This window comes from Anticarsia gemmatalis, chromosome 12 (assembly GCF_050436995.1).
Source record: "Anticarsia gemmatalis isolate Benzon Research Colony breed Stoneville strain chromosome 12, ilAntGemm2 primary, whole genome shotgun sequence".
NCBI classification, from domain to species: Eukaryota; Metazoa; Arthropoda; class Insecta; order Lepidoptera; family Erebidae; genus Anticarsia; species Anticarsia gemmatalis.
This window is the reverse complement of record NC_134756.1, coordinates 12729925-12754972: the sequence shown is the minus strand read 5'-3', so window position 1 is coordinate 12754972 and position 25048 is coordinate 12729925. Positions and strand designations below refer to the sequence as shown.

General features: G+C 37.7%; 2 protein-coding genes across 3 annotated transcripts; one reads left to right on the top strand and one right to left on the bottom strand.

Annotated features, from left to right (window-relative positions):
* The first annotated feature begins 24 nt into the window (after nt 1-24).
* LOC142977000 (poly(A) RNA polymerase, mitochondrial-like) lies at nt 25-5129 on the top strand. Its single transcript, XM_076120661.1, has 7 exons — nt 25-165; nt 236-411; nt 498-818; nt 1301-1429; nt 1725-1936; nt 2263-2495; nt 3706-5129. The coding sequence occupies exons 1-7, from the start codon at nt 54-56 to the stop codon at nt 4356-4358; spliced, it is 1836 nt and encodes a 611-aa protein (XP_075976776.1). The 5' UTR covers nt 25-53; the 3' UTR covers nt 4359-5129.
* On the bottom strand, nt 5124-25048 carry THADA (Thyroid adenoma-associated protein homolog). 2 transcript variants are annotated; one of them, XM_076120658.1, is made up of 26 exons: nt 24843-25048; nt 24359-24539; nt 23580-23813; nt 22813-23071; nt 22019-22194; nt 21277-21500; nt 20149-20333; nt 19298-19488; nt 18627-18756; nt 17655-17810; nt 16967-17181; nt 16552-16666; nt 13978-14123; nt 13284-13448; nt 12522-12686; nt 12117-12192; nt 11700-11884; nt 11091-11232; nt 10530-10760; nt 9891-10043; nt 9364-9489; nt 8951-9054; nt 8314-8559; nt 7134-7867; nt 6370-6617; nt 5124-5992 (listed from the first exon to the last, which is right to left on the bottom strand). In XM_076120658.1, the coding sequence occupies exons 1-26, from the start codon at nt 24946-24948 to the stop codon at nt 5711-5713; spliced, it is 5175 nt and encodes a 1724-aa protein (XP_075976773.1). In that variant the 5' UTR covers nt 24949-25048; the 3' UTR covers nt 5124-5710. The 2 variants fall into 2 exon arrangements, with proteins under 2 accessions (XP_075976773.1, XP_075976774.1); XM_076120659.1 differs by lacking the exons at nt 22813-23071; nt 23580-23813; nt 24359-24539; nt 24843-25048 and adding an exon at nt 22286-22420.

Here is a 25048-nt window from a genome sequence, read left to right as displayed (position 1 = left end):
ATTGTGTCAAATTGACACTGACACTCTTTTGGTTGACAAGGGTCCAAGCAAAAATGTCTGTAATATTTCAAACATTAGTAAATACAGGAAAACGACATTTGTATAGAAAATTACTGAATTCTTCGCGAATCCCATGTAAATGTTTGTATGCCCGTAAATGTACAGGTATGTTTGTTGTCATACTTCTGAGATAATTTGTTACGAAGGTTGCTTGGAGGTTATGTATTTATTTTAGATGTTCCTAAGAAATTCCTGTCGTTTGACGAAGTTGTGGCACAGAGGAGAGCGGAAGCGAGGCAGAGCATTGTGGTACAAGTTAATTCAGTGGCTTCATTCAATGAACTTTACGGATACTGTTCAAAATATGCGACTGTCAACCAAATTCACCACTATAAAAATTCTGCTGGAGAGGTAACTAATTCTAAATAAACAATAGTGTTTAAAGCTAATAGCCCGACGATGAGATATTTATCAATCAATGTTACTTAATTTTTCAGCATTTTATGCTCATTGAATTTAGTTCAGAGGATAACATGAAAGAAGTACTTAAGTCATGTGGTACTCATCATAAAGACTTGGACGTGATGCCTCTTAAATCTCCGTTCTTGTGGTTCAGAGCAACTGTTGGAAAGAAGGATAGCTTTCCAACACCATCAGTGAGCCTGGCATCCATTGATGGAGGGTCACCAGTGGAAGATGAAAAGCTACTACTAGATATGTCTAAATGTTCCACTGTGTCTGATCAAATACAACTGTTGTATGATAAAACTTCACTGAATGATTTGGGGACGAGATTAAGATATATGGTGGCGAGGCAGGTTTGTATATTATTGCTTATAATATTGATAATAAAATCAGATTAGTTATCCATGCAATTACTTGATTAGTCATTATGATATAGATGTGAAGTTGAATAATAAATAAATAATGGTATCAATACTATCTGTCTATAAACTATGCCACAAAACTTAAGATTCATGTTTGTAAATGTTTTTAAAACAGTAGTAGCCCAAATGCTAAGTCACTAGGCTGGCAACTATAAGGTTGCAGGTTCTAAATTCAATGTCCTATCTGTAAAATCAATACCTACTTTGTGTAGCTAAGTAGGGTTTGAGGGGTAACAGGTTTTCAAAGAATCATGAAAATTGGTCCACCCATTATAAGTTAAGCGGTGGCAAACAGAAAAAAAAATACAGAAAAATTGAGAACCTTTTCCTTTTTTTGAAGTTGGTTTTAATGGACCTAGGTAACAAGCTGTAATTGAAAACATTTCATGATTGACTAAACCTTGTATTTTCAGATAGAATGTGTATTTGACAGTCTGTACAGCAACATAGCAGTGAGGCCGTTTGGCTCTTCAGTCAATGGGTTCGGCAAGATGGGCTGTGACTTGGACCTGGTGCTCACCAATGTACTCACTGACGAATTGGTAAATATGCACTAATTTTGTAGTGTTGTAGTAGGTTTTCTCCTGGCTAGTCAAATTATTTTTTCTTTTCACAATTCTTCATCAACAAAATTACACTGAAATGTACATACTTAGTTCAACAACATCTGATGCAAGTAATTTTATCATTTACCAAATCATTTTGAAGAATAGTTACATCATAATATATTATTTTAAGTCTTAATAAGATTCTGATTGGTATGTGATTAAACACAACTACACACAAGGAAATGTCTGATTCATGAAACTGTCTGTAACAATGTGTTCTGTTCCGCAGTGCAGTCCCGGGCGGCGGCTGGTGTTCCAGGACAAGAAGGTGGAGGGCGGGCGCAGTCCGTGGCAGCGCCACCTGGAGAGCGTGGGCGAGCTGCTGGAGCTGCGCGTGGCGGGCGCGGGCCGCGTGGCGCGCATCCTGCACGCGCGCGTGCCCATCCTCAAGTTCGCGCACGACTTCACCGACCTCGACTGCGATCTGTGCTATAATAATATGTGAGACACCACTTTCAGTTTTTCTACCTTCCAAACTGATCTTCAGTTTTGATTATCTTGAGGACGATTGTTTGAAAGGACCAAGTTTCCAAGATATATTTTATTCTATAGCCAGTGTCGATATTGAATTATAGGTGGATATTTAATTCAAGTCCTCATTACTTAATTAATGGCGATAAACAGACAGCACAAAAAGTTGTTTTTTGCTTGCAGCTATGACTGTTCTTATAAAATAGAAAATAGCACTCATAGACTAAAAAAAAATCCATTAAATAATTATAGTTCTATCTTCGTCCACTCAATAATTCTTGTATCCTGATTTCCAGGTCTGGTGTGTACATGTCAGAGATGCTCTGGCAGTTCGGTGCCCTAGACCCTCGGGTCCGTCCCCTCACGTTCGCGGTGCGTCGCTGGGCCAAGTCAGTAGGACTCACCAACCCTCACCCCGGCAGATGGATCACCAACTTCTCTTTAACTCTCATGGTGCTGTTCTTCCTGCAGCAGAAGACTGCGGACGGTTGTATATTGCCGGCGTTGAAGGACTTGGTTAAGAGAGCAGGTAACAGACTATTATTTTTAGTTTCTTCTTTATTCCATCGCGCTATTGCCGTGCGGAGTCTTTTATAACCCAACTAGCACACAAGCTGCTTATACAGTCGTTATACAGCCTGATAGTTGCATAAGAGTCGTTCAAATGCTGTACAATTCTCTATAAGTTGTATACTAGCTATTTAAAAAACCCTTTAACAGCTAGGCGGGACAGTAGCCGTTTAGTAGGAAACTAATGACTTATAGTGATATATGAGCATGTAATTGCATCGCTAGACAATTTCCAAATCCACATATCTATATAATTTTTGCATTTAAAACTGAATATTTTGAGGGCGCATGAAAATATTGACGATAATATACATATATATTGACAGCAAATTGGAACTCGCACTTTCATATCACGTACACAAAGAAATAAAAGCGATAGACTACTTGTTATTTTCATAATCCAATCCGTAAAAATAAAATGTCTCCTCATTTGTCACTGATGATTCATTTTAATACAATATATTTAGTTTACACCATAATAAACCGACCATATTACTAATTTAGAGCGTTAGCATTTATAACAGTTACACAGTAGCGCTAAAATAAGGTAAAGGTGGTATAATCGCGCTGCAAGAGCTTTTTCGAACGCTCGTGGCGCTAACCACCTCTGTACAACAGCTGGTAAGCGCCACGAAGCTGCGAAAAAGCTCTTGTAGCGCGATTATACCACCTTCATCTTATTTTAGCGCTCCTGTATTACTACTATACTACGTACTATTATAATTACTATTTACGACCACTGTAGATCCAATGTCGAGCTATAAGCTGGACAGTATGGGCCTATTTGACGCTACAAGAGATCTGTAGCCGCTTATAGAACCACTATACTTCTTACTAAGGAGCCTAAGGCGTTATAAAAATCCTTTAACCGGCCATTGTGCAGCTTGTTATAGCGCTTGTGTGCTAGTTGGGAAATAATGGACATTGGATACAATAGGACCCGAAACGTTTCTTTGTGGATTACTGAAATGAAATTCATATTTACATGCATTTTGCGACACCTGGCAATGAAATTTGTGCGTCGATTGCACGGACCGACCAAGCAGATCCGCAGGTCACTAGTGGGTTCCTGAAGAACCATGCAGATGAGACGGAAATTTCATTGGCAGTGTTTAAAATAACATTAAACAAGCAACTATATAGTTACAAGTTCGAATATTCCTTTTCAGAGAAAGAAGACATAAGAATAGCAGAAGAGAATCTCAACTGTACATTCCTGCGCGACCTGAACAAGTTGCCATCAGACTGTTACTCACAAAACAACGCCAAACTTGAAACATTATTACTACAGTTCTTTGAATTCTACGCGCAGTTCGACTTTCAAGACAAGGCTATATCAATCAACGAGGGAGTGCCGGTCCGGAAACCTAATGCACTACCACTTTATATTGTAAATCCCTTAGAACAAGCTCTAAATGTTAGCAGAAATGTCAGTTTTGAGGAATGTGAACGATTAAAATTAGAGGTTAGAAACGCAGCCTGGCAACTTGAAGGTTTTGACGGCAACAAAGAAGATGACTGGGGTTTACTAGGTCTTATAGAACATAAATCTACGAAAGGCTTAAAAAAGTTACTGCGAGTCGGAAATTCTCATAGATTGGTTTCCGTTAAAGACTTATTTGACAACTCAAATGAACCCGCAACTGATACATTGAAGAGTAAGCTACAAAGACTGACGCCTAAAAGTGATAAGGAGGTGAATAAGAGTGTGAAAGAGATGCAAGATATGCTAACTAATGGGAAAGACAAGAATAGAATAAAGTTCAAGAACAGTCAGGTTGAGAACCAAGTACATAGAATACAGCGAGATAAGATTGTATGAGTAGATGTTAGATTATTTTGTACATAGTGTTATGTATGTGAACAGATAAAGACTGTTTTGTAAACTCGGTATGATTTTTTAATTTTCGAATATTTTGGAATAGATTTTTAGTCAGCTTTTTAAGTCTGTTTTTCTATAAACCTATAGGCTAGTGTCCGCAGCTAGTATACTCACATAAATATTAGCTAAGTTTTGTTTCCAGAGTTTTGTTAGTAAAGCTACAATCAAACTAGTCTCTCCGCTAAGTTTTTGTCAGTAGACCAAAGCATAGAAATCCAATAAACATTAGAGTAGCAACATTTGAAAGTGTTTGTGAACCTTTTAAAAAGTAATATACCTCATGTAAAAAAGTTGAAAGAGTCCTTTTGCTAAGGTGGCGTTTCGCAAGCGAGACAAAGGCAGGAGACCGAGATATGAGACCGCGACTGTAACTGCAAACTGCGACCGCAACTTTACTTACGATCTGTCTTATATCTCTGTTGTAGTGTGATTTGTGAACCGTCGCCTTTAAGATGGGAATTAAAAGGTCGTAACGACGCTAAATTTGCAAACGTGAGATACTTTTTGTTATTGACTACATCTTCATAATTTGATACATTGGTTGCATTTATAAATTGAAATTGATACAAAATTGAAGTATGTATGTATGTTTGTAAGTATGTATTTAGTTTTGGTATGTTATATTTTAGTTAAACGTGTTATGTTATTGTGAATCGTTTTGTTTGATAGTTTACTTGTGTACTATACTTGTAAATAAAACAGAAGTCATTATTAAAACCTTTTTTATTTAATAAATAAAAATATCCTTGTGTATTTATTGAAATTGTGTTATAATTATGAAATGTCACTTTGTACTCTACAATATTATTTTCTCTATACATAGATTTTTGAAATAAATAATGTATAAGGAAGACATTTAAAAAAAAAAAATAATATTATACTGCACTAGATAGATTAAGTTATTTTTATAATTTCATTATGACTGAAAATAATTTAAATTAAATTAAATATTCATCAGTATAGTCGGCAACTCTTTACTTAGAGCCCTGCCTCACTAGAAGGCCATGGCGGCGTCGCTGGCTACGTATCCGAACAGTTAATATTGAAATGTATGTCACCTAACTCACGTGGCGACGATGTGGCGACGTGACATTTCAAAACTAACTGCTTGGATACGTAGCCACGACGTCGCCATGGCGTCCTAGTGAGGCAGGGCTCTTAAAGAATTATTTGGCGACTTGTATAAACAAAGGCTTATAGTCTAAGTTACAGAATATCGAATAGAAACAAAGGCGCCTTTGACGTTCAGGCTACAGAATATCAACTTAGGAGTACAGATTTTATAATTGTATCTAAGTACATAATCTTTTAACAAACAGCTCAATCTTCGGGTTCAAAGCATCACTCCTCACAATATTTCCCCCTTCAACCATTTTCTTAAACAACACAACATTTTCATTACAAAGTTTATCGAAAGTGTTCTTATAAACGTTATTATTAAGTATAGAAGTCACATAGTGTAAAGGTTTGATGTCCTTCGGTGTGTTGTGGATGATTTTGTCAGCGCACGCGTTTGTCCATATAGTTTCTTCAAGGAATATGTTGTATCTTTCGTTTTGGTCGAATACTCGGCACTGGAACATGGAAAAGATTATAGTTTTTAATCTTTCGCGTTGTATCTCTATTATATTAAGCTAGCTGTCACAGTCAGCCAGCATGCTACTATGACCAGTGTAACCTGCACGGAATTGTCAAAAAATTTAAGGTAAGTATATTTTTAAATTCTGATTTCTATGTTCGCTAGCAGGTCTAGGTAGGCTACCTATCGAGCTATGTCGACTCAAAAAAATTCTTGCGTGTTGTAGATAGAAAACAATCACAGTATCTCGATTACAGTAAAGTAAAAACAAAAAGTAAGAAATTGAGAGAATTGAAGATAAACTAAAATCTTTTCAACCGCTCCAAAGCGTAGCATGTTATTATCTATCAGCAAATACAAATCTCTCCTCACCTCATCATTCCCATCATCAGTAACAACAACAGACTTGAAGTCCAGCAGCGCGACCACAACAAACATGGCGTCCCTATCTCCGTCCTGCTCTAGCACGTCTCTCACAGTGTCGGCGGCGGCGGCGCCCAGCACGCGTGACGTCACACCGCGCTGTGACGTCACGGCGCACGACATGCGCAGGCGGAGCGACTCCTCGTCGTCCTCCAGGAGAGTGATTATTGTACTCCATAATGTGGCTTTGAGTTCAACTGAAAAGTTATTATACAATGTAGAAATTCTGTTAAAATCTATATACATTTTTGGATCTTTCTCTTTGTAATATAGAAAGTTAAATTCAAACACATGATGAAGCCTTGTATGTCTAAAAATCGTTAAATACATTGCTTGAGGGTACGCCAAGTCCCCAATCCGCAGTTGGCTGACGTGGCGGACTCAAGTCCTAACTCCTCCTGCGTTTGAAAGGAGACCTTTGCTTGTCTGGGAGACAGCCACGGTTACAAAAAAATCTATTCACTCATTTTTTCAAGACATTTGTTATTGCAGAAATATGTGATGAACCCAGATAACATTTTACCGTGCCGTCAGTTTTTACCGCCTTTCCATGCGGTTTTGTATCATCAGTAAATGGTTTATAAATCTAATTAATATACGATTGACGACTCAGTCGTCAAATGCTTTATTACCAAGCAGAAAATACGTTTAAATCACTTAAACAATAAAGGAACACGTTAGTAAAATTAACACTAAATAAAATTTACACTTACATCTCTCTTCATCACTCAACTCCTTTGTATCCAAACTAAGCAGCTTATCAATATTCTTCTCAATAAACTTGACAACAGTACTCCTAGTATTCTCACTATTATCTGAAGAGCTATACTCGAACACAATTCTTATCACATTCAACACAGCTTTACTACTAATATCATTCAATTTATTCGTCACATAGTTTAACAAACTTTCTAAATACACATGAGTTAAATTTTCATGTTCATTTTGTATACAATCAAACAATTCTTGTATGATACATTTTTCTTTAATTTTCTTATTCTTCTTAGCTTCGATTATAAACTTCTGTGTATCACCTTCTAGAGTAAGAATCTTCAAACTTTTCTGCTGACATTCTAAATAATTATTCTTTAGAACTCTACAAAGAATATTTATGTATTTATCATTATTTTTAAATTTTTCCAGTACAGTGTTTTGAGAAATTAATTTTAGATGTTGTTGAAATTTGCATAGATTATCGTTTAAATCGTTATGTAGTATTAATAAATAGTTTAATGTAGATAAAATGACTTCGTAAGAGTCGTGTTGTAAGCCTTTGTAGACCAGGTCTGTTGTGTTGTTGTTTAGTAATATAAAGTACAAGTAGATGGCGTTGGCGAGGCACACGTCTCGGCCGGACGATATTGAGGGTTTGTCTGTGTTGAATAGCAGTTTGTCCAGATATGATTGTATTTTTGAAATGGTATCTTGTTGTAGTAGAGTTGGGAATCTGAAAATAATAATTTTATAAGTACAATTTTGTTACCAGCCAGCAAGTCAATTCTAGTATTTTTGATGTACAGATTTATCGTTCTATTAATTTAATGTTTGACTGATATAAATATATACTGGTATATATATACTGACGATCACCTAGCACTGGTTTCGGTTTTTGGTAGATTAAAGTATAATCATAATCACGGTTGACTGCGTCACCGGATACTGAAAGTATCATTATCGTATTTACATGAGAACAAAAAACCAGCTTAGCAAGAGCCAGTGTATGTGTTAAATTACTACTTTTAACTATCTGAAAAATGTAATTCTTTGCCTTGTCCCTATCTCACGTTAAGGGTTACAAGGTACGTTTTCTTTCCCAAACAATACTATCAAAGGATTTGGCTGATGTTTTCATGCGAAAAATTTGCCCAAAAATAAAAAAATATCATATATTACCTCCAAACCATTAAATTGAGTACTTGCACATACTCATCAACGATCAAATAACACGGAGTACCACTTATCCCCTGCTGCAGTATCCACAGGGTACCTTCCACGGCTCCCTGCACCACGTCCAGGTGCTCCAGCCCCTCGGGCCTGGCGTCCAGCAGGCGGGACAGCTGCAGCAGGATGCCGTGACAGTAGTTACGAGATATAGAGGGAGTTAGGAGTGAGAACATTGAGTGGATGTGGCTGATGTAGCTGGAAAAGAAAATACAATATTTTTGTATTAGTGTGTATAAGTTTTAGTTGTTTTGTAGTAGTGTGTATATTGGACGAATTTGACCAAAACATTCTGCTGTTTTTTTTTTAAGAAAACCTGTAGCTAGATCAAACAAATTATTTTGGCGTACACGTATACGTGTTTGAAAAAAGCAATGACGAACGCAACTTCAGTCAGAGTCTAGTTCAGTATTATAAATTTAAAAAAAGTGTTATAGATTGCAATAAAACGGGGACATAGTAAAGGTTAGTCATTCATTTTAAGACTACTATAAGTTTCAGAAGATAAAAAATAACGTGTCATACGGAAAGAAAAATTGATAGTGTGAGTGAATAATATTGAAAGAGCAAAAAAGTGATTAATTCTTACTGTTCGGGAGATATAAGCGGCACCATGGCCTTGGCAGCCAGCTGTCTTGTTTTCAGAACGCTGCTGGCGCCACACGACAATACATGCGGGATGAAAGCCACCAACTGGAACAACATAAAAACATTTACTGATAGAATAAAACAAAAAATCTATGCAGTAGCGCGATTCTGTACAATCAGTACAGTCTTTATCTTCTAATTTCGAGCGTTTGCGATTATATGTACAGTAGTTTCTCCGGCGTTCGCTACAGGCATTGATCAGATTTTCATACAAAATTTCTGGAAAGCTAGCCGGTGGTACGGATCGCGTCACTGTAACCATCATCCTTCATGTAGAATGGTTTCGTTACTATAGAATAGTTGTTTCAAAGTGACTTTGAACATAAATGTTAGTGAACCTTATAAATTGCGTACCTTCAAGTTGGAGACGGTTCCTTCAAGTGATGAGGGGTATAATCTGGCTAGCAGCAACAGTATCGGGTACAGCGATGGACGCAGCACTTGTTTTTCTGCATTTGCACTTACTTCTTCAAGTTTTTCCTAAAAGGAATAAGTATAATGAATTTCAATAATTAAGTAAGACATATTATTATAACAAAACAAAGTTTTGCTCTGTAGCGCGATTCTATGCAGTCGGTACTGTCGAGTATCGAAATTCTGACATTTCCAGCGCCTCTGACGCCCGTCAGAGGCGCTGGTCAGATTTTCATACAAAATTTCTCGATGACAGGTTGGTTGTCGGTAGTCGATAGTAGTACAGAATCGAGCTACAGGTCAATAGGTTTATAAAATAAGTTGATTGCTAAATCAAAATCATATGAGACTCGCGGAAAGGCCACAGTAAAAGTAAGCATATTTTATTTTTGTTTCAAGACTAATTTTGACACATAACATGGGAACAGCAGTTGGTTATATTGCACTAAAATTAAAGGTACACGTACCAGCATATAGTCATACAGATGTGGGTATCGGAGGAAGAAGATCCGGCCCGTCATCCTGTTCCTGACACTGAGCGAGTCCCCGTCCCTGCTGCGCGTGACGCCGAACACGCGCACCATGAGCGCGCTGAACAGCAGCGTGGACGAGTTGCGCTCCTGGTACAGTAACATAGGGTGAGTAATCGTGGTTAATAGCCTCTATGGCGCAGTCGTAGTATGTGACTACCGCGCAAAGGTCTCGGCAAGAAACCCGGGTTGCTGCTACGCCGCTACCATTACGTTGGGAGGTCGTGGGTTCGATTCCCACACGAAACAGTTATTTGTGCGATCCACAAATAATTGTTTCGGGTCTGGTAGTACTTTGTGTCCGTCGTTTGTATGTTTGTAAAAGTCCCCAATATAGTTTTTCTTTGAAGAAATGGTCGGAGAACTTCGTACTTGAAGAGCACGTGTCGCCGTCGATTATTCGCCTGACCTTCTACGGCTAATGTTTATTCATCCTACGGCCCACCGAACTATGAGAGGAAAGGAATACAGTGTGTCCATTTCATTTGAATTCTAGACCTTTGCGCGGCAGCCGCTTACACTTCTGATCGTGACACAAAGGCAGTCTAAAGTCTAAAAGAATAAACGTATACTGACCGCCCAGCTCCCCCCCTCAAAGCCATTGAGCGCCAGTACAAGTCCGCCCCCCACATAGGGCGCCACGCTATCGTCCAGCGTCGCGTTACGGAACAGCGCACGCACGATGTTAAGCGCGTGGCAGCGAGACTCCTCGCATGGGGAGGAGCCCGCCAGGCTCAGGAGTGTGCTGATGCAGGACTGGAAGCAGGTCGGGTTGCCGTGCACTTGCAGCTCTGTTGTTACTAGCGCCTGGGGAACACATAAGACATAATATAAAAAAGTTTAGCTCGTCACCTTCTATGGATCTCGGAAATAAAGAAGTTCCGAAATGATTTGTTTTTATCAGTGAATATAGTGTCTGCTTCGCTAGCCTAGTTTATGTTGAAGACTTTATAGTTCCTTCAATACTAGCCTTATAAAACGACTTAAAAAGGAACTAATACATTTGTCAACAAAATTTCATTTGTATTGGAATCATAACCTAACAGCACATTGTCAAATTTTACTTTACCAAAATTAACTCATAATCTTACAAAAATCAAAGCTGTATTGAATTCAAACGTAGTTTTTATAACATACCTGTATCATAAAAGGCAGTCCCGCACTCCTCCTGGTGGCACACAACGAGCCCTTCTTCTCCCCGCTGGCGATGGTGCGGGTCAACTCTTCTAGCCATGAACGAGGTAGAGAGTGCAGGGAGGGACTACGACAACGCCACAATCTATAGGAACAAGTGAAATTTAAATACCTTACTATAACTTTATAAAATAGTACTTTTTATTATTTTCTCAGAAATAACAGTGAGCTTAGTTTGTCACTTGATCAGCGTGGTGAACTTGAGTTAGACCCTTGCCTAGCAATGGGACAATAATGGGTTAAACTTATTTTATGTTTTACTATTTTAAAATTAAGATGTCTTTTTTTATGTTAAAACATCACAATGCTGGATCATTCTGCATTAGCATGAGGTGTATTCTAATATCTAACAATACGGCAATCTCTTTAAAACTTTTAGAAATAACAGTCTGTGATCATAATCTCATGTAATAACAAGTACTCAAACTTCAGGCTACAAGACAGAAATAGCAAAAAAGAAACTAGCACTAACAGGAACCCAAGACCTTGCGTTCTGCAATCACATCTTACGTGTAACAATTCATAATACCATTTTTTTTTATGTTCACATACCTAGCCAACAACTTAGTGAACCCCACATAGGCCTGTTCGAAAGCCCCTCTATGCTTGGTCTCCGCCAGCAAAGACGTGAAGTGTTCTCCGATGTGAGCGAGTTGTTGTGACGTCAGCGTGCCCGGGGTACTGTCCTCCCCCGAGATCGTGAGGCGAGACGATATGAGGCCCAGGAGGAGGGAGACCTGGAAACAATATGAAGGTAATTTATGTGTGTTAGAGTAGATTTTCAAGGGCTGAAAACAGATTTTTATTATTCGTTTTCAGTATACTTATTCCGAAAATTTCATAGCTCTATTCTAACCGACGGTAGTACGACAATTGATACCTTATAAAATGTTGTTAAAAAAATTACTAATAACCTTATAATAAAAAACCCTATAATTAAAAAAAAAAACTAAGATATTAGCATGTTACCTCTTTAACAGATCTCCATGCACATAGCAACACCATTTGGGCCGTCACTTGCCTTCCATCGTCCAATACCACGCCACTGTTAACAAAATAACACAAATATCTTTAACAACCTTCCGTGAAAAATACACACTTAAAACCTTGACATTCTATCTAAATCAGACAAGCAATTTCTCATTTGCGAAAGATGAGAAAAACGCAGATGTTTAGTTATACTGAATCTTTTTTTGAGTTAGTTAAGAGGAAATAATTATTAAAACACAGCTTAAGATTACAATCTTTCCTTCCATTAATTATTCTTTGCCAGTTATTGACGCTGTCTGGTCGAAATGTCAATGAAGTAACGCAAAATCATTTTAATACTAATAAAATAGCAAGACAAAAATTACAGTAAGATATGATGATTACCCAGAGTTGCCATCATCGGTAACGACAACTCCCGACATATCCATAGGCAGATGTCCTTCAGGCGAGGAGTTGTTCACGACGCTGGCAACACCAGCGTTCACCGCCATACATGTCTCTATAATATCGCTGATTAATGCCGTCCATTGAGGGTCGGATGATATTGAACTGTAATTATAAAAATATAATTCAGTAATTTGTTTGTAATGAAAATTGTAAATTCTATACATTTAACTATCTTTACACTGTTTGTCGATAATTTTTGTTATCATAATAAGTTACATTTTAATGTATTGGTTGGCAACGTATAATTGAATTCAGTTTAAAAAATATAAGGCTTTTGAAAAGCTATTTCGTTATCATTATTGTTAAGGCAATAAATTATTTTTCTCGAAAGACAACTCTCTAAGAACGGTTCTAATGTCATGGGGACTTTACACACAAACAATGGACACAAAGAATAAATATTTGGTCTATGAGGGAATTCACACTAGACACTGTGTCACTGCACGCCCTCAGTAAAAGTATTAAGCAAATTTTAAATATGCAAGGTGCCATCAGGATGTTTTCCTTCAACGTTATACCATTATCAATACACAGCAATATCACGTAATTTCAAAAAGTCATTGGTGTGATACCACATGTTTGAACCGACAACCACTTGCGTGGGAGGTGGCATCTTATGCCACTCGACTATCACTGCTATTTTCCAATTAAGGTTATATTATTCTTCTATTAATATTTATAACGTTGAGTGATACATACTTAGGTTCCACAGCAGCACACAGTTTAGCTATACAGTGCAGCAGCGGGTACATGGGCGCGTGCCTCGCCGCCAGCACCACGCTCTGCTCACACACGACCAGTTCCTTGCGTAGGCTCTCTAGTAGTAGTGATACTAGTGTGTAGGTGACTGGGTCTGCTGCATCACTAGAGTAGGAGAGAAGAAAATTATATTATTCATTCATTCGTCATATGGTTAGTGGTCAACCTGATGTCAAAGTTGTTCTGCCCGAAGGCCTTTGATATGGTTCAACGACATGGACCTGTATTCTAATAGACAACAAACGGGTCCTACTTTTCACGTACCTTCCAAAGCCCGAAGATGCTCAGTTCAAATACCACTATGCTATGGAATGTCCGTGCCAAGGTTGCTTAGCCCACTGATCGTTTACCGACCGATGAACGCAACTAGCCACGTGCGCCTCATTAATGTTATTATTGATTTTTGATATCAGTATACGCAATGTTCGTGCACGTGCACGCACTTACTCGCGTATGTATTTTCCACCACAAAGCACTCAACTGGGCTAGCTGACATTAATATAAATCCAAAACTATTTTACAATTTGCTGGCAATCACTTTGAAGAGATAACTTTAAAGACACTTATGATTTTTACAACAATTAACAGTATTTTGTACAAACTAAATACTTAGCGACATAAATAAATTTCTTACCACTGTTTATCTCCAATAATATACTCTGGTAGTTTTCTCCTTACGTAGTCTAACTTATAAGCGGCCGACACACAGTCCGTCGGCTTCAACGACGACGCTTGAGCTAATATGTCACTTAACTTTATACTAATAGAGTACTTATTAGCCTGCAAACAAAAAAAAATTGTTTAGAAAATAATCAAATCATCTAGTTTTTAATTTTAACAAGTCAAAGCAATTTGTAAATATACGTATAAAATCACGCCTCCTTTCCATAGGGGATAGACAGTGACTAGAGAATGCCACTTGGTACGATTCTTACAAACTTCCCTTGCTGCATTCACATTAATACATCTTATCATGCAGGATTGTCATCATTTGTAAATCACACATATATTTAGTTTGTATAGGAATCGAACCCACGACCCGAAGTAGTAGTAGTTGTGTAACAAACTTCTTTATTTTAAACAATTTTAGTTCCACACAATATTTAAAACACGCCGGTTGGTGATCAACAGGCTTGATAAACAATCTCCATTCATTAATATTACATTAATTAAATTTATAATTGGGGCACCTACTGATAAAATGTCGTAAACATAATCATTTGTTATAACGATATAGTTATAACTACTAACATTATTTATTTTATCCATCGAAAATAACCATATTTTAGTTCATTCTGTGCTTTCACGCATACTATTTTTTTTTATATCAGAAATCAGTTCTACGAATGGCTGATTAAAGTGAAAAATAAAGTGTTAAGGAGACTAAAATTAATATGGATTTATGGACCACAATGTAAAAAAATGCAAGGGATCTAAAATATAGACATTTTGGTCATTTGTGACACTAGCTAATTACCTCAGGTGAGTAGCACATATCAAGTAAAATGCGAGTTGACATAATTTTACTTAATTTTCATTTTTTTATTAAATGTCTTGCAGAACGAGTCCTTAAAACAATTTAACTAATAATATTTAAATCTATAAAATAACCTAATAATCTAAATCTTCAACCCGTACTTAGACAGAATGGTGGATTAAAGGCCCATCCCCTCTCTGGGACGTAACCCTACCCAGAAATAGGACAGTAATGTGTTCAAACTATTCTTTCCTTATCATTTTAAATATTTTTTTATTATCACTAGCTGACCCGCCCAGCTCCATTCAAGACTTTTCTTTGCATTTTTTTCAGTTTTTCACTCCATAGAAACCTTGAACTCTCCATAGTTGAATTGGTTGAGCCCTTCTTGAGTTTTGCGCGTAGCTACACATTTGGTGATTATTTCCTTTATAATTATATATTTATAAAAAAAAACTGTTATCTCTACTTTCAGGTGCAGTTAATTTCGGCGGTACTCGAACTACACTGTCTTAAAAGGTGATTCGAGCTAACAGCAAGAATCACCATGGAATGTAACGAATTGTCAGACGAAACCACCCTTTACTTCACAATTAGTATTATCTTAGGTTTCATATGTAGTTTCACTAGTATCATAGCATATTTTACTTCGAAAAAATTCCGTACATGTAACTATTTCTACGTGGCACAAATATTGATAAAATCTTTCACGTACATATGTATATGTGTTTTACAAGTGACTTGTGAATACATAGATGAAGAAGACGCGGGAAACTTGCTTCTTTTGATATTCGGGTTGATATTTTCATCAGTATTATGGACCATATTTGTGTTATTACTTAGTCATGTATATATTATGTTAGAGTACAAAAATGTGATTGAAAATGAGCAAAAAAATGTCATGTACTTTTGGAAATGTTTAATAACTATGACATGTGGTTTAGCTTACTGTATTGATTACTTTTTAAACCTAACTTTACTTGAGACAACTGCTTTAGTAGCTTTGACTGTATGTTATTTGCTATCTGCACTTATAGTGTACTTATTCAAAATGGCGAACGCGATAAGGGGACGCAAAATTAAAGTGTCATATTTATTTATTGTGAATATATTGCCGTTACTAGGAGATGTGTTTCTGACTTGTTATGCTGTGTTATTAATGTACGGAATGAGTATAGAGTTGGTTAATAATTTTTTGATAATGGTCAGTAGTGTGATGTTAGTGTTGCAAACTACTTTGATTTTGTGTAATAAAGATGGGATGGATTGGAAGAAGTATCAATGTAGAGACAGTGTTGAAGAAATTGAAATGATGGAGAACCAATAATTCTGTAACTTTTGGTGTATACTTGCAAATTATGGCCAGTTCCAATAATATGTTTACGGATAAAGATAGACCTTCTGCATTTTATGTTTTTGACAATTTCTTAGAAATAAAAAAAACAGTTGTTGCTCATCTGAAGCACTCGTGGGTATCATTATCTATCTAAAGTCTTTTTCTAAAAAGCTAGGCAGAGACTAGAGAACGCCACTTGGTACCATTCTTAAAAATACATAAATTGTCATATTGTCATATAGGACAATATTTCTGTGTCGCAATTAGCAATAAATTACATTGTATTATTACTTAAATGTATTTTTATTTATGTTCCAAAAACCGACTATAACTGATGAATGTAAACAAATGAACCCATTTCAGTGAGACAGGGTAATAGTTTAGGGTTAGCTTACCTTTACAATATCGATAGGACAACCACAGAGTACTTCCATTGCGAATGCCTTGTTATTCTCGTAACTATCTTCAAAGTGTAACAGTAGTTTATCTACGTATTCTGGCTTCCATGTCCTGAGAAATTAGGTATTTTTTATTAATAAAGAATAACCTTATCTTTTTCTTCAATATGGTATTTTATTTTTAGTCAAGTATGGTTGTCAGACTTTCAAGCTTTTGACTACCTACTGTTCTCTGTTCAGATCTTTGAAATTGACAGCGGGGACACACAATTTAAAGTGCCTTACGAAACAAGGAGGAACTCGATACGTATGAGATGGTCATTGGTCAACCATCCACAGAACAACCTCGGCAAGCATGGCTTAACCTCAGAGATCAATCCACGCGGCTGGAGGGTAATATGCTTTTATTTACCTGGTATATCCGTCGAGTTCCATCCGATCAGTCCACACTAGCAGTTGCAGCGCGACACACCGCCGGCTGTAGTTGGCGCCCGGCAATAGACTGTCGAAGCACTGCTGTCGTAAGTCCTCCACGAAACGCAAGTAATACGCTACTTTGTCTTCTTCAATATTAGACTGCTTTTGCCGTTTTATCACTTTGTAGCTGTCTTCTAGACGTTTTATGAACTGAAAACAAAGATTATATAGTAAATAAGTAGTTTACGACCATTACCAACACAAAGACTATTGAACATGAGAACTTTACGCAAATTTTAGAAACCTACATTTTTGTACACCAGCCAAACTTACTAACGCAATTTTCTACTATTATACTAACAAATTAATATATTGAAAACTGCTAACACGGATTAAACTGGAGACATTGATCAGTGTTTCAAACTAAACCTCTTGATAATTATATCAATGGAAATGTCAGGTAATTGGTAAACGATCAGTGGAATAAGCATCCCTTGGCTCGGTCATTCTATAGATGGGTAAACACTTAGTGGTGTTTGAACTAAGCGTCTCCGTGCTTCGAAGAGCACGTAAATCTCAATCCCGGTTGTTGTCTACTAAGATAACAGTTGTAAAGCAATGGTTAAGCCATGTCAAGGCCTTTCGGGCTCAAACAACACAATACACATAATAATTCAATCTACCTTCTTCATAACGGAGAGCGTGAGTTGTCTAAAGTTTGGTGCCTGTGCGTTGATGTTGTACTTGAGGTAGTGCAGTATGAAGCACAAGTCTTCTGCCGTGAACTGCTCCGTGGACTTGCGAGACTCCACTACGAGCGAGAGGGATAGGATACGAATCTGAAATATTAAACACAAAATATCAATAACACATTTCTCATAGGTATTCATCAGGAAAGATCCTAACCGCGCTGATTCTCTGAAACCAGCAACTACAGAGTAAAGCTTCCCTCTTTTAGGCAGAATATGAATGCTCCAGAATTCATTTGGTATGTCAAAGTATGCCAAAAGACGATTCCGTCTGCGAACTTTCTGGGATGTGATAGTTCTACTTTTTTATTATTATGGATATGAAACTTATACCAAAAGTTAAGTGTGACTTGCAAAACTGTGCATTTAAATAAGTATCAAAGTGAATGAGATCCACAGCAGTTGTTTCAAATCTGGTGTTCGTTGTGTCCGTTGTTATTACATTTGTAAAGGACCGATGACACAAAGAGTTATCTTTTAAAAAACTGCCTCCGTGGCGCGGTCGGTAGTATATGCGGCTGCCGTGCGAGATGTCTCGGGTTCGAATCCTGGGTCGGGCCAAAAAGTCTTTTCTGAGATTTTCTTCTTTCTTTTCTTTCTAAGAATTTCTTAGAGATTGCCCGGAGTTGGGAAGTTGAGGTCGAAGACTTCCGTGCCTCGGAGAGCACGTAAAGCCGTCGGTCCTGCGCCTGACCTCTCACTGGTCGTGTCGGTTATCCGTCCCACCAAACTATGAGAGTGATGGAATAGAGAGTGTACCTGTGTATTGTGCACACACTTGGACACTATAAACAAAGTCCTGCACAGATGGCCAGTTTCAATGAAACTGACCGCCGTAGCCGTATATCGGCTAGGAGGACATTATATCTTTTAAAATGAAAAATGAAATTAGGAAACAATACAGACCTGTGGGTCCGCATCAATGGCGGCGGAGTGCAGCACTTGGTAGCAGGCGGCGCCGCGCCACTCCGCGCCGCACTTGCGCGTGACGGACAGCAGCAACAACGAACACTTCATGTCGCTCACACCTGCCGAACTATACGCTTTATGTCACTTGCTTCTTGAAACAATTACCAGTATATAAGAAACAATGACATCAGAAAACATTGTCATGGCCAAGTTTCCATACTATCATCGTGCAGGACCTTGTTTATACATAACATATTTTGATGAAAATATTATGCATACATAGCTATGCAAATGCATATTAGCTAATCCACGTTGATGTATTTGCGAACAAGCCCCTTTTTATTGAGTAATAAATAAATAAATATCATAACATTTCGTAGAGTAAGAGTAAATTTCTATTACACATGTTGAATATCGAAAAACATCAACTTTCACATCAACTGAGTGCTAAAATAGGGTGTACAAGTTTGTAAGGGAACGGAATCGCATGGGTAAGTACACTATTACAATTGTCTAGCAAGCACGGTTTGTGCTTGCTAGACAATTGTAATAGTGTAATACCCAAGCCGAGTGCCACACAGACGGACAGTAGAGTCTCAGTATTAGGACTACCGTTTTTATCCTTGGCTAAATAACCGTAATACATAAGAGTAATTAGAGTAACTTACATATAATCCATAAGTCGTCTATCAATATTAACAGCAGTAACCAGTAAGTTCTCCAATATATTGAGTACGGATGAGTCCAGGTCTTGTGACTCCACGTGAGACAGGATAGCTTGCACCCAGGTGCTGTACAGCTCTTCAGTGCTGCAGGTCTTAGCGTGGTGCTGGAGTAACGTCTCCAGGGTCGTGGTGGCCTGAGGAGAAGAATAGTCGTTTAAATTGTTGTATTAATAGTTTCACAGGTCATGGATGATGAACTACCAGATTGATAAAGTGCAAATGTAAAAAAACCAAAAATTCCAACTATCACATGTAGTTATGTCAAGTCATATTTTATTTGATGAAAATATTTAAAAGCCCGAATACCTTTGAGTGTGTCGGCATATAGGTACGGCGAGTGTTACTGTGCACAGTAACACTCGCAGAGTGTGCAACACATGCATATACGGACGTGTACGTATACGTATCACCTTTCTAATGCCCTATGCCTACTACTACTACTATGCTACACTTACACACGTAAGTTCTGTGTGCAATATAGTATGATGTTGTGTAGTGCATTGTGTACTGTAGTGCAATATAGGATAGTGTAGTCTAGTGTACAGTGTTTGAGGCGTCCATAGCCAGTTGCGCTCACCGATCGGTAAACGATTGACGCAGACATTCCATAGATGGGTGACTGCATAGTGGTATTTGAACTGGGCGTCTCCGTGTTTCGGAAGGCAAAATGTCGGTTGTTGTCTATTAAGATAACAGTCGTTAAGCCAAGTCAGAAGACTATCAGGCGTCTTGAACAACTTTGATACTAGGTTGACCACTAACCATACGATAAGAAGAAGAAGAAGTGTACTCACGCTAGCCTGTACATGCTGCGAGGCGAGCGCTTGCAGCACGTGCGGGATGAGCGCGGGCCACGTGCGCAGCACGCGCCGCGCGCCCAGCTGCTGCACCGCGCACGTCACGCTCACGAAGTAGCTCTTGCGGTGAGGCTCCAGGCACTTGAGCGCCGACAGCAGCTTGTTCAGTGCTGTGTCGTCTCCTAGAAGAAATGATTACAATAATAGCTTCGAAAAGCTCTAAGTGCATTCATGACAAGAGTAGGGAACTATCTAAGTACTGAATAAATGGATTGTTGGGTCACTGAAAACAGCCGTCAAGTCCTACTACAAAATTGGTCGATTAAGTTTGATTTACCAATTTTACGGACGGGATAATCCACGGAGTTAGGCTATGCCAGACACCAAAGATGATAGGAGTGTTTCAAGATATAAAAATATTTTTTCTAAACCATGGGGGCTGTCCTACTCTACAGCTGGGCAAAAAATTCTTCTCGAGCGAAGGAAGGGTCAAATTTCGATTCTACCACGCTGGCGAAGTGCAGATTGGGGACTTTGCATGTCCTCAAGAAATGTGTTAAAACCATATGAAACTTGAAACTTTAGTTGGATTGGGGGGTTCGAGTTCTCCAGCTCAATGGCCTAGTACGGATTAAGGACTACCTTCAATGGTATTAAAGTATTTGAAAAATTGATTGCCGAACAGTAATATAACATAAAAGCGTTTGGAACTAAACAATTTCAACAATTCAAAAACAAACCTAACTTACATAAGTTCCTTAAAACTTGAAAAATAAGATCATCTTACCCGGCGTGTCGACATTAGCGCAGTATCTAACAAGCGTAGCCAGTAACTGTGCGGTAAGATGTCGCACACTGTCCATGTGGTGGTCTAGGTGAGACCACGCGAACATCAGCAGTGACTCCACTACTGACAGCCCCGTACTTCGGTCCGATAGCTTGTCCACCAGCCGACTGACTAACCCGCGGTTGCGGTCCACAACATTTAGCGGTAGTTTATCTATCCAAACTGTCATTTTTATATGAGCTTAAACGCGTTTGAATAGATAAACTACCGCTAAATGTGCCTCAGAAACCGGGCATAAATAATAGCCAAAATTTAAACTAAAAATAAGATCATCTTACCTGGCGTGTCCACATTAGCACAGTATCTAACAAGCGTAGCAAGCAACTGTGCGGTAAGATGTCGCACACTGTCCATGTGGTGGTCTAGGTGAGACCACGCGAACATCAGCAGAGACTCCACCACTGACAGCCCCGTACTTCGGTCTGATAGCTTGTCCACCAGCCGACTGATTTGTACCAGTGTGCGGGTCACTCCGAGGATAAACGTTGATTCTGAGGAACTCCTAGAAAAGATATTTCACTGCTGTATTAAATATTATTGAAAATGCTTTGTTCCGTAGTAATAAATGAAAAAAGGAGGCATGACTAGTTATTTCATAATTGCACATGCAAAACATTTTGCTAATAATACCTCCAGTAAATGAAATGATACCAACCCAATACATGACTGTTAAATTGAATTAGCACCTAATTTTTTTATTACAAAAAGTAGATTTCGAAATAGGTTCATTATTTTGAACATGATTATTTTGATTGACTTGTCGTCCAATAAATAAAAATCGAGAGTAAATAATGGTAAATATTTCTTTTCGAACTTTTGCTAAGTCTGGATGATAGAATCACAACGGGAGTGATGATAGAATCCCAATTTGGTAGCAGGTCCAATGATAAATTATGAAAATTAACAACAAAATAAATAAAATCAGCAAGACTATTGTGAAAAGGACGTTCGGATTTCGTTTCTCCTACACAAGGGAAGTCCATAAAAGTTTGGGAGTCTATTATTTAGATCATTACAAACCTTTCTCCAATTGCCAATATCTTGTTCATAAGCACGATGATAGCCGGTTGTTCGTCCATAGTCTGTGTTAGTCTCTCTGCTGACACCACTGTGGCTATGGCGGAGTACAGACATAGTTGTGACGCCTCTGCCTTTAAGAGTGTCACTAAAGAGTCGTCGTTGCTGGGTTTTAGGATCTGAAGATAAAGAAAAATATTAATATAGTTGACTGGGTTAACGGAAATTAATAAACTTGTGCTCGTAAAAGGTTCACCCAAAAACTCGCACTTTTTTTTCCAAAATGATGTTGAAATTCAAATGATTACAGACTAAAGCGTTAAACGTGCTAGCTACGACTGTTGCCGCAATTAAAGCTATTTTAGCTTCCTTTGACAAGGTTGGAGGCATGTCTGACGCGATCAAGCACGGATAGCACACTGGACCAATTCGTGTGCGGTGCGGTGGTGTGGCGTGTTGAGCGCACCTACCGGTCCGGCGGTTCGGGCGGACAAGTTCGATCGTGTATTAATACTTTAAGAGTAGCCGCTATTAAAGTTTATATTGCCTCAATGTACTTATGGAAATTTATGAAGAAGCTTATGACATAAGAATATCCACTCCCTTTTATTTCCGAGATAGCAGATCGCCACGAATGTAATATTTGGAGATTTACCCAGCAATGATTGAGAATGAAACTCTAGTTGGTTTGGGAGGTTCGAGTTCTCCAGCTCAATGGCCTAGTACGGATTTAGGACTACCTCAATGGCGTAAAAAAGACAGTGCACACAGTACTTATTAAACATAGGTATACTCACATCAATCCAACTATCAGTTCCATTCTCCATAACTCTCATACACAAATACAGAATGCCGCACACTGACTTAGTATCCATAGGCACATCATCATCAAACATCAGCTGTTTCATACTACACCTTATGTCTTTGAACATAGGGATCAATTTACTATGAGCATTGTCGTTGCACTTCTGAACTATGTGTAGTAACAGTCTTAATGAGAGATGAGCTAGGTTGAATATTTCGTTCTTTTCTGTTGGTGATAGTGTTTTTGATTCACTGGAAAAAAATGATAGATAACATATTTTTAGGTAGGTATAAGCAGAGGTGTATGAAATACACTGTCAGTCCAACTCTTATTGCTTTAGAATGATACTTAGGCTACAGTTATAGTTCTCTATAGCAATTACTTTAGAAGCTAAAGTAATTGCAGTGATTTTCTAACAATTAAGTACATATTTATTTCAAATTGGGCCCATTTTTAGCTTTTGTCAGCTAATGAAAATTTCCCTAACAGCTACTAGTCTAGTATAATGAATAATCCTGTGTATTTCCAAAATAAGCAGTTGTATTAAACAGGCTTCCATCAGCAGCATAAATTAAAGCCACTGATGTTCTAAATTCCAACTTTTGTATACATGCTTCAACATAATGCATACAAAATTCTCTCACTCAAGGGTCTCTCTCTACTAAGTTGTTGGATATACTTATGTATAAAAAAATACATATTTAAGAAAATATTGACTTCACACCATCTATTAAAACTGTATAGTATTTGAATGCTTACCTCAATATCTTAACGCAGAACGATAAACAGTTGCTCAAATAGCTTGCCAGTTCAATCTCCACCAGTCTGACGGCAGCCACTCCGGAGTTAAAGTTCTCTATACAAGTGATCACCTTACTGATAGTATCTACATACTGTTTGTAGTGGTATGGTACTGGGGACAGTTGGGCGTTAATTTGTGAAGCCAAGGTGTCCGTGAATGATTGTTGTAGATGACTGTTCTTTGTTATATGCCTGAAATGTTATATTATTACTTTTGTTACTGTCTTGCTGAGCAATGGATTTAACCATTAGGGTCATGGGTTCGACCAGGGTGTGGGCCATTGACCACTTGCACTTGTGAGGTGTCAACTTATACAACCCGTACATCACTGCTTTTGCTTTTTCATAAAAATTATATTTGGTAAATTGTTGCTTGTATTAGCAAAACTTGTTCAGTGGCATAAATATTTGCTTCACACAAAAGTGGTATACTCCAATGACTATTCATAGTTATGTGTTTTACATAAAAGTTTTCTTATTTTAACAGGAAAACTTAGTGAGAAAGTCTCGAATGCCTGTGAGAACTGTAAAGAAGTGGAAGTCTTGTAGGATAGCAAAGTCCACTACCTGCTCTTAGTTGAGGTGGTGGACTCTACACCCATCTCTTAATCCAGGTGGAGGGTAGAGCCTAGTGTGGGGCAGTATTGTAAGCATGATTCAACTCTTGTGTAATCAAATAGCCTCTATTTCTTCTTATAAAAGTTGGTAATCCTCAGTATATTATTTAATTTTCTTACCTTGATATGAAACATTTAACAGGATGTTTAGCATCAGCTTGTAGAAAAACTAAAACTAAAAACTTTACAGCATCGCCACTTATAGTCTCATTGTTCTTATCCAGTAACTTTTTTAATATAGTTAGCTGTGCATCTGTTGTTGCTGCTTCAGTGAAACTTTTAAATAGTTCACAATCTCCTTCTAAAATTTTATTAAAGAAAAATAAATAATGGATAACGGCATTCACACTCTTGTTATAAACTTGATATCATATCATATGATAAGATCTGGAACTCTGTTGAGTATGTGGGTCTAAAAATGCATAGAGAATAAATATTTTTTAACAGATTTTAAGAATTTAATGCATTATTATCCAGTTGGTCTTTGTAATAATATTTGAACATTAATACACAATTTAAACAACAAAAAACAAATCTTACGTAATTTTATTACTTAGAAATATATTGACAGAAGATTTTTACTGTGATTATTTGTTAATTTTACCTGCATTTTCAAAAAAGGAGGTTGGAATGTTTACAGGCGAAAAACTAATGGAATTCTTCGATTTATTGCTCCCGCCTCGATTTATCCTTAACGTTAAGCCATTCATATTGCTATAAATTAGTCAACTTCATTCATATGTAACGAGGTCTTAAACAAAATATGGAAAAAATATATATTTTGAAATGTTTACAGCTACATAACCTCAA

Excerpts from the sequence above, each read along its gene's own strand:
- LOC142977000 (XM_076120661.1), top strand. The coding sequence starts at position 54 with ATGTCTGTAATATTTCAAACATTAGTAAATACAGGAAAACGACATTTG. Across the intron at positions 166-235 it reads GTATGCCCGTAAATGTACAG|ATGTTCCTAAGAAATTCCTG; the intron begins GTATGTTTGTTG and ends TATTTATTTTAG. Across the intron at positions 2,496-3,705 it reads GGACTTGGTTAAGAGAGCAG|AGAAAGAAGACATAAGAATA; the intron begins GTAACAGACTAT and ends ATTCCTTTTCAG.
- THADA (XM_076120658.1), bottom strand. The coding sequence starts at position 24,948 with ATGAATGGCTTAACGTTAAGGATAAATCGAGGCGGGAGCAATAAATCG. Across the intron at positions 23,814-24,358 it reads GTTAAATGTTTCATATCAAG|GCATATAACAAAGAACAGTC; the intron begins GTAAGAAAATTA and ends ATAACATTTCAG. Across the intron at positions 19,489-20,148 it reads CGCAGCATGTACAGGCTAGC|GCCACCACGACCCTGGAGAC; the intron begins GTGAGTACACTT and ends TCTTCTCCTCAG.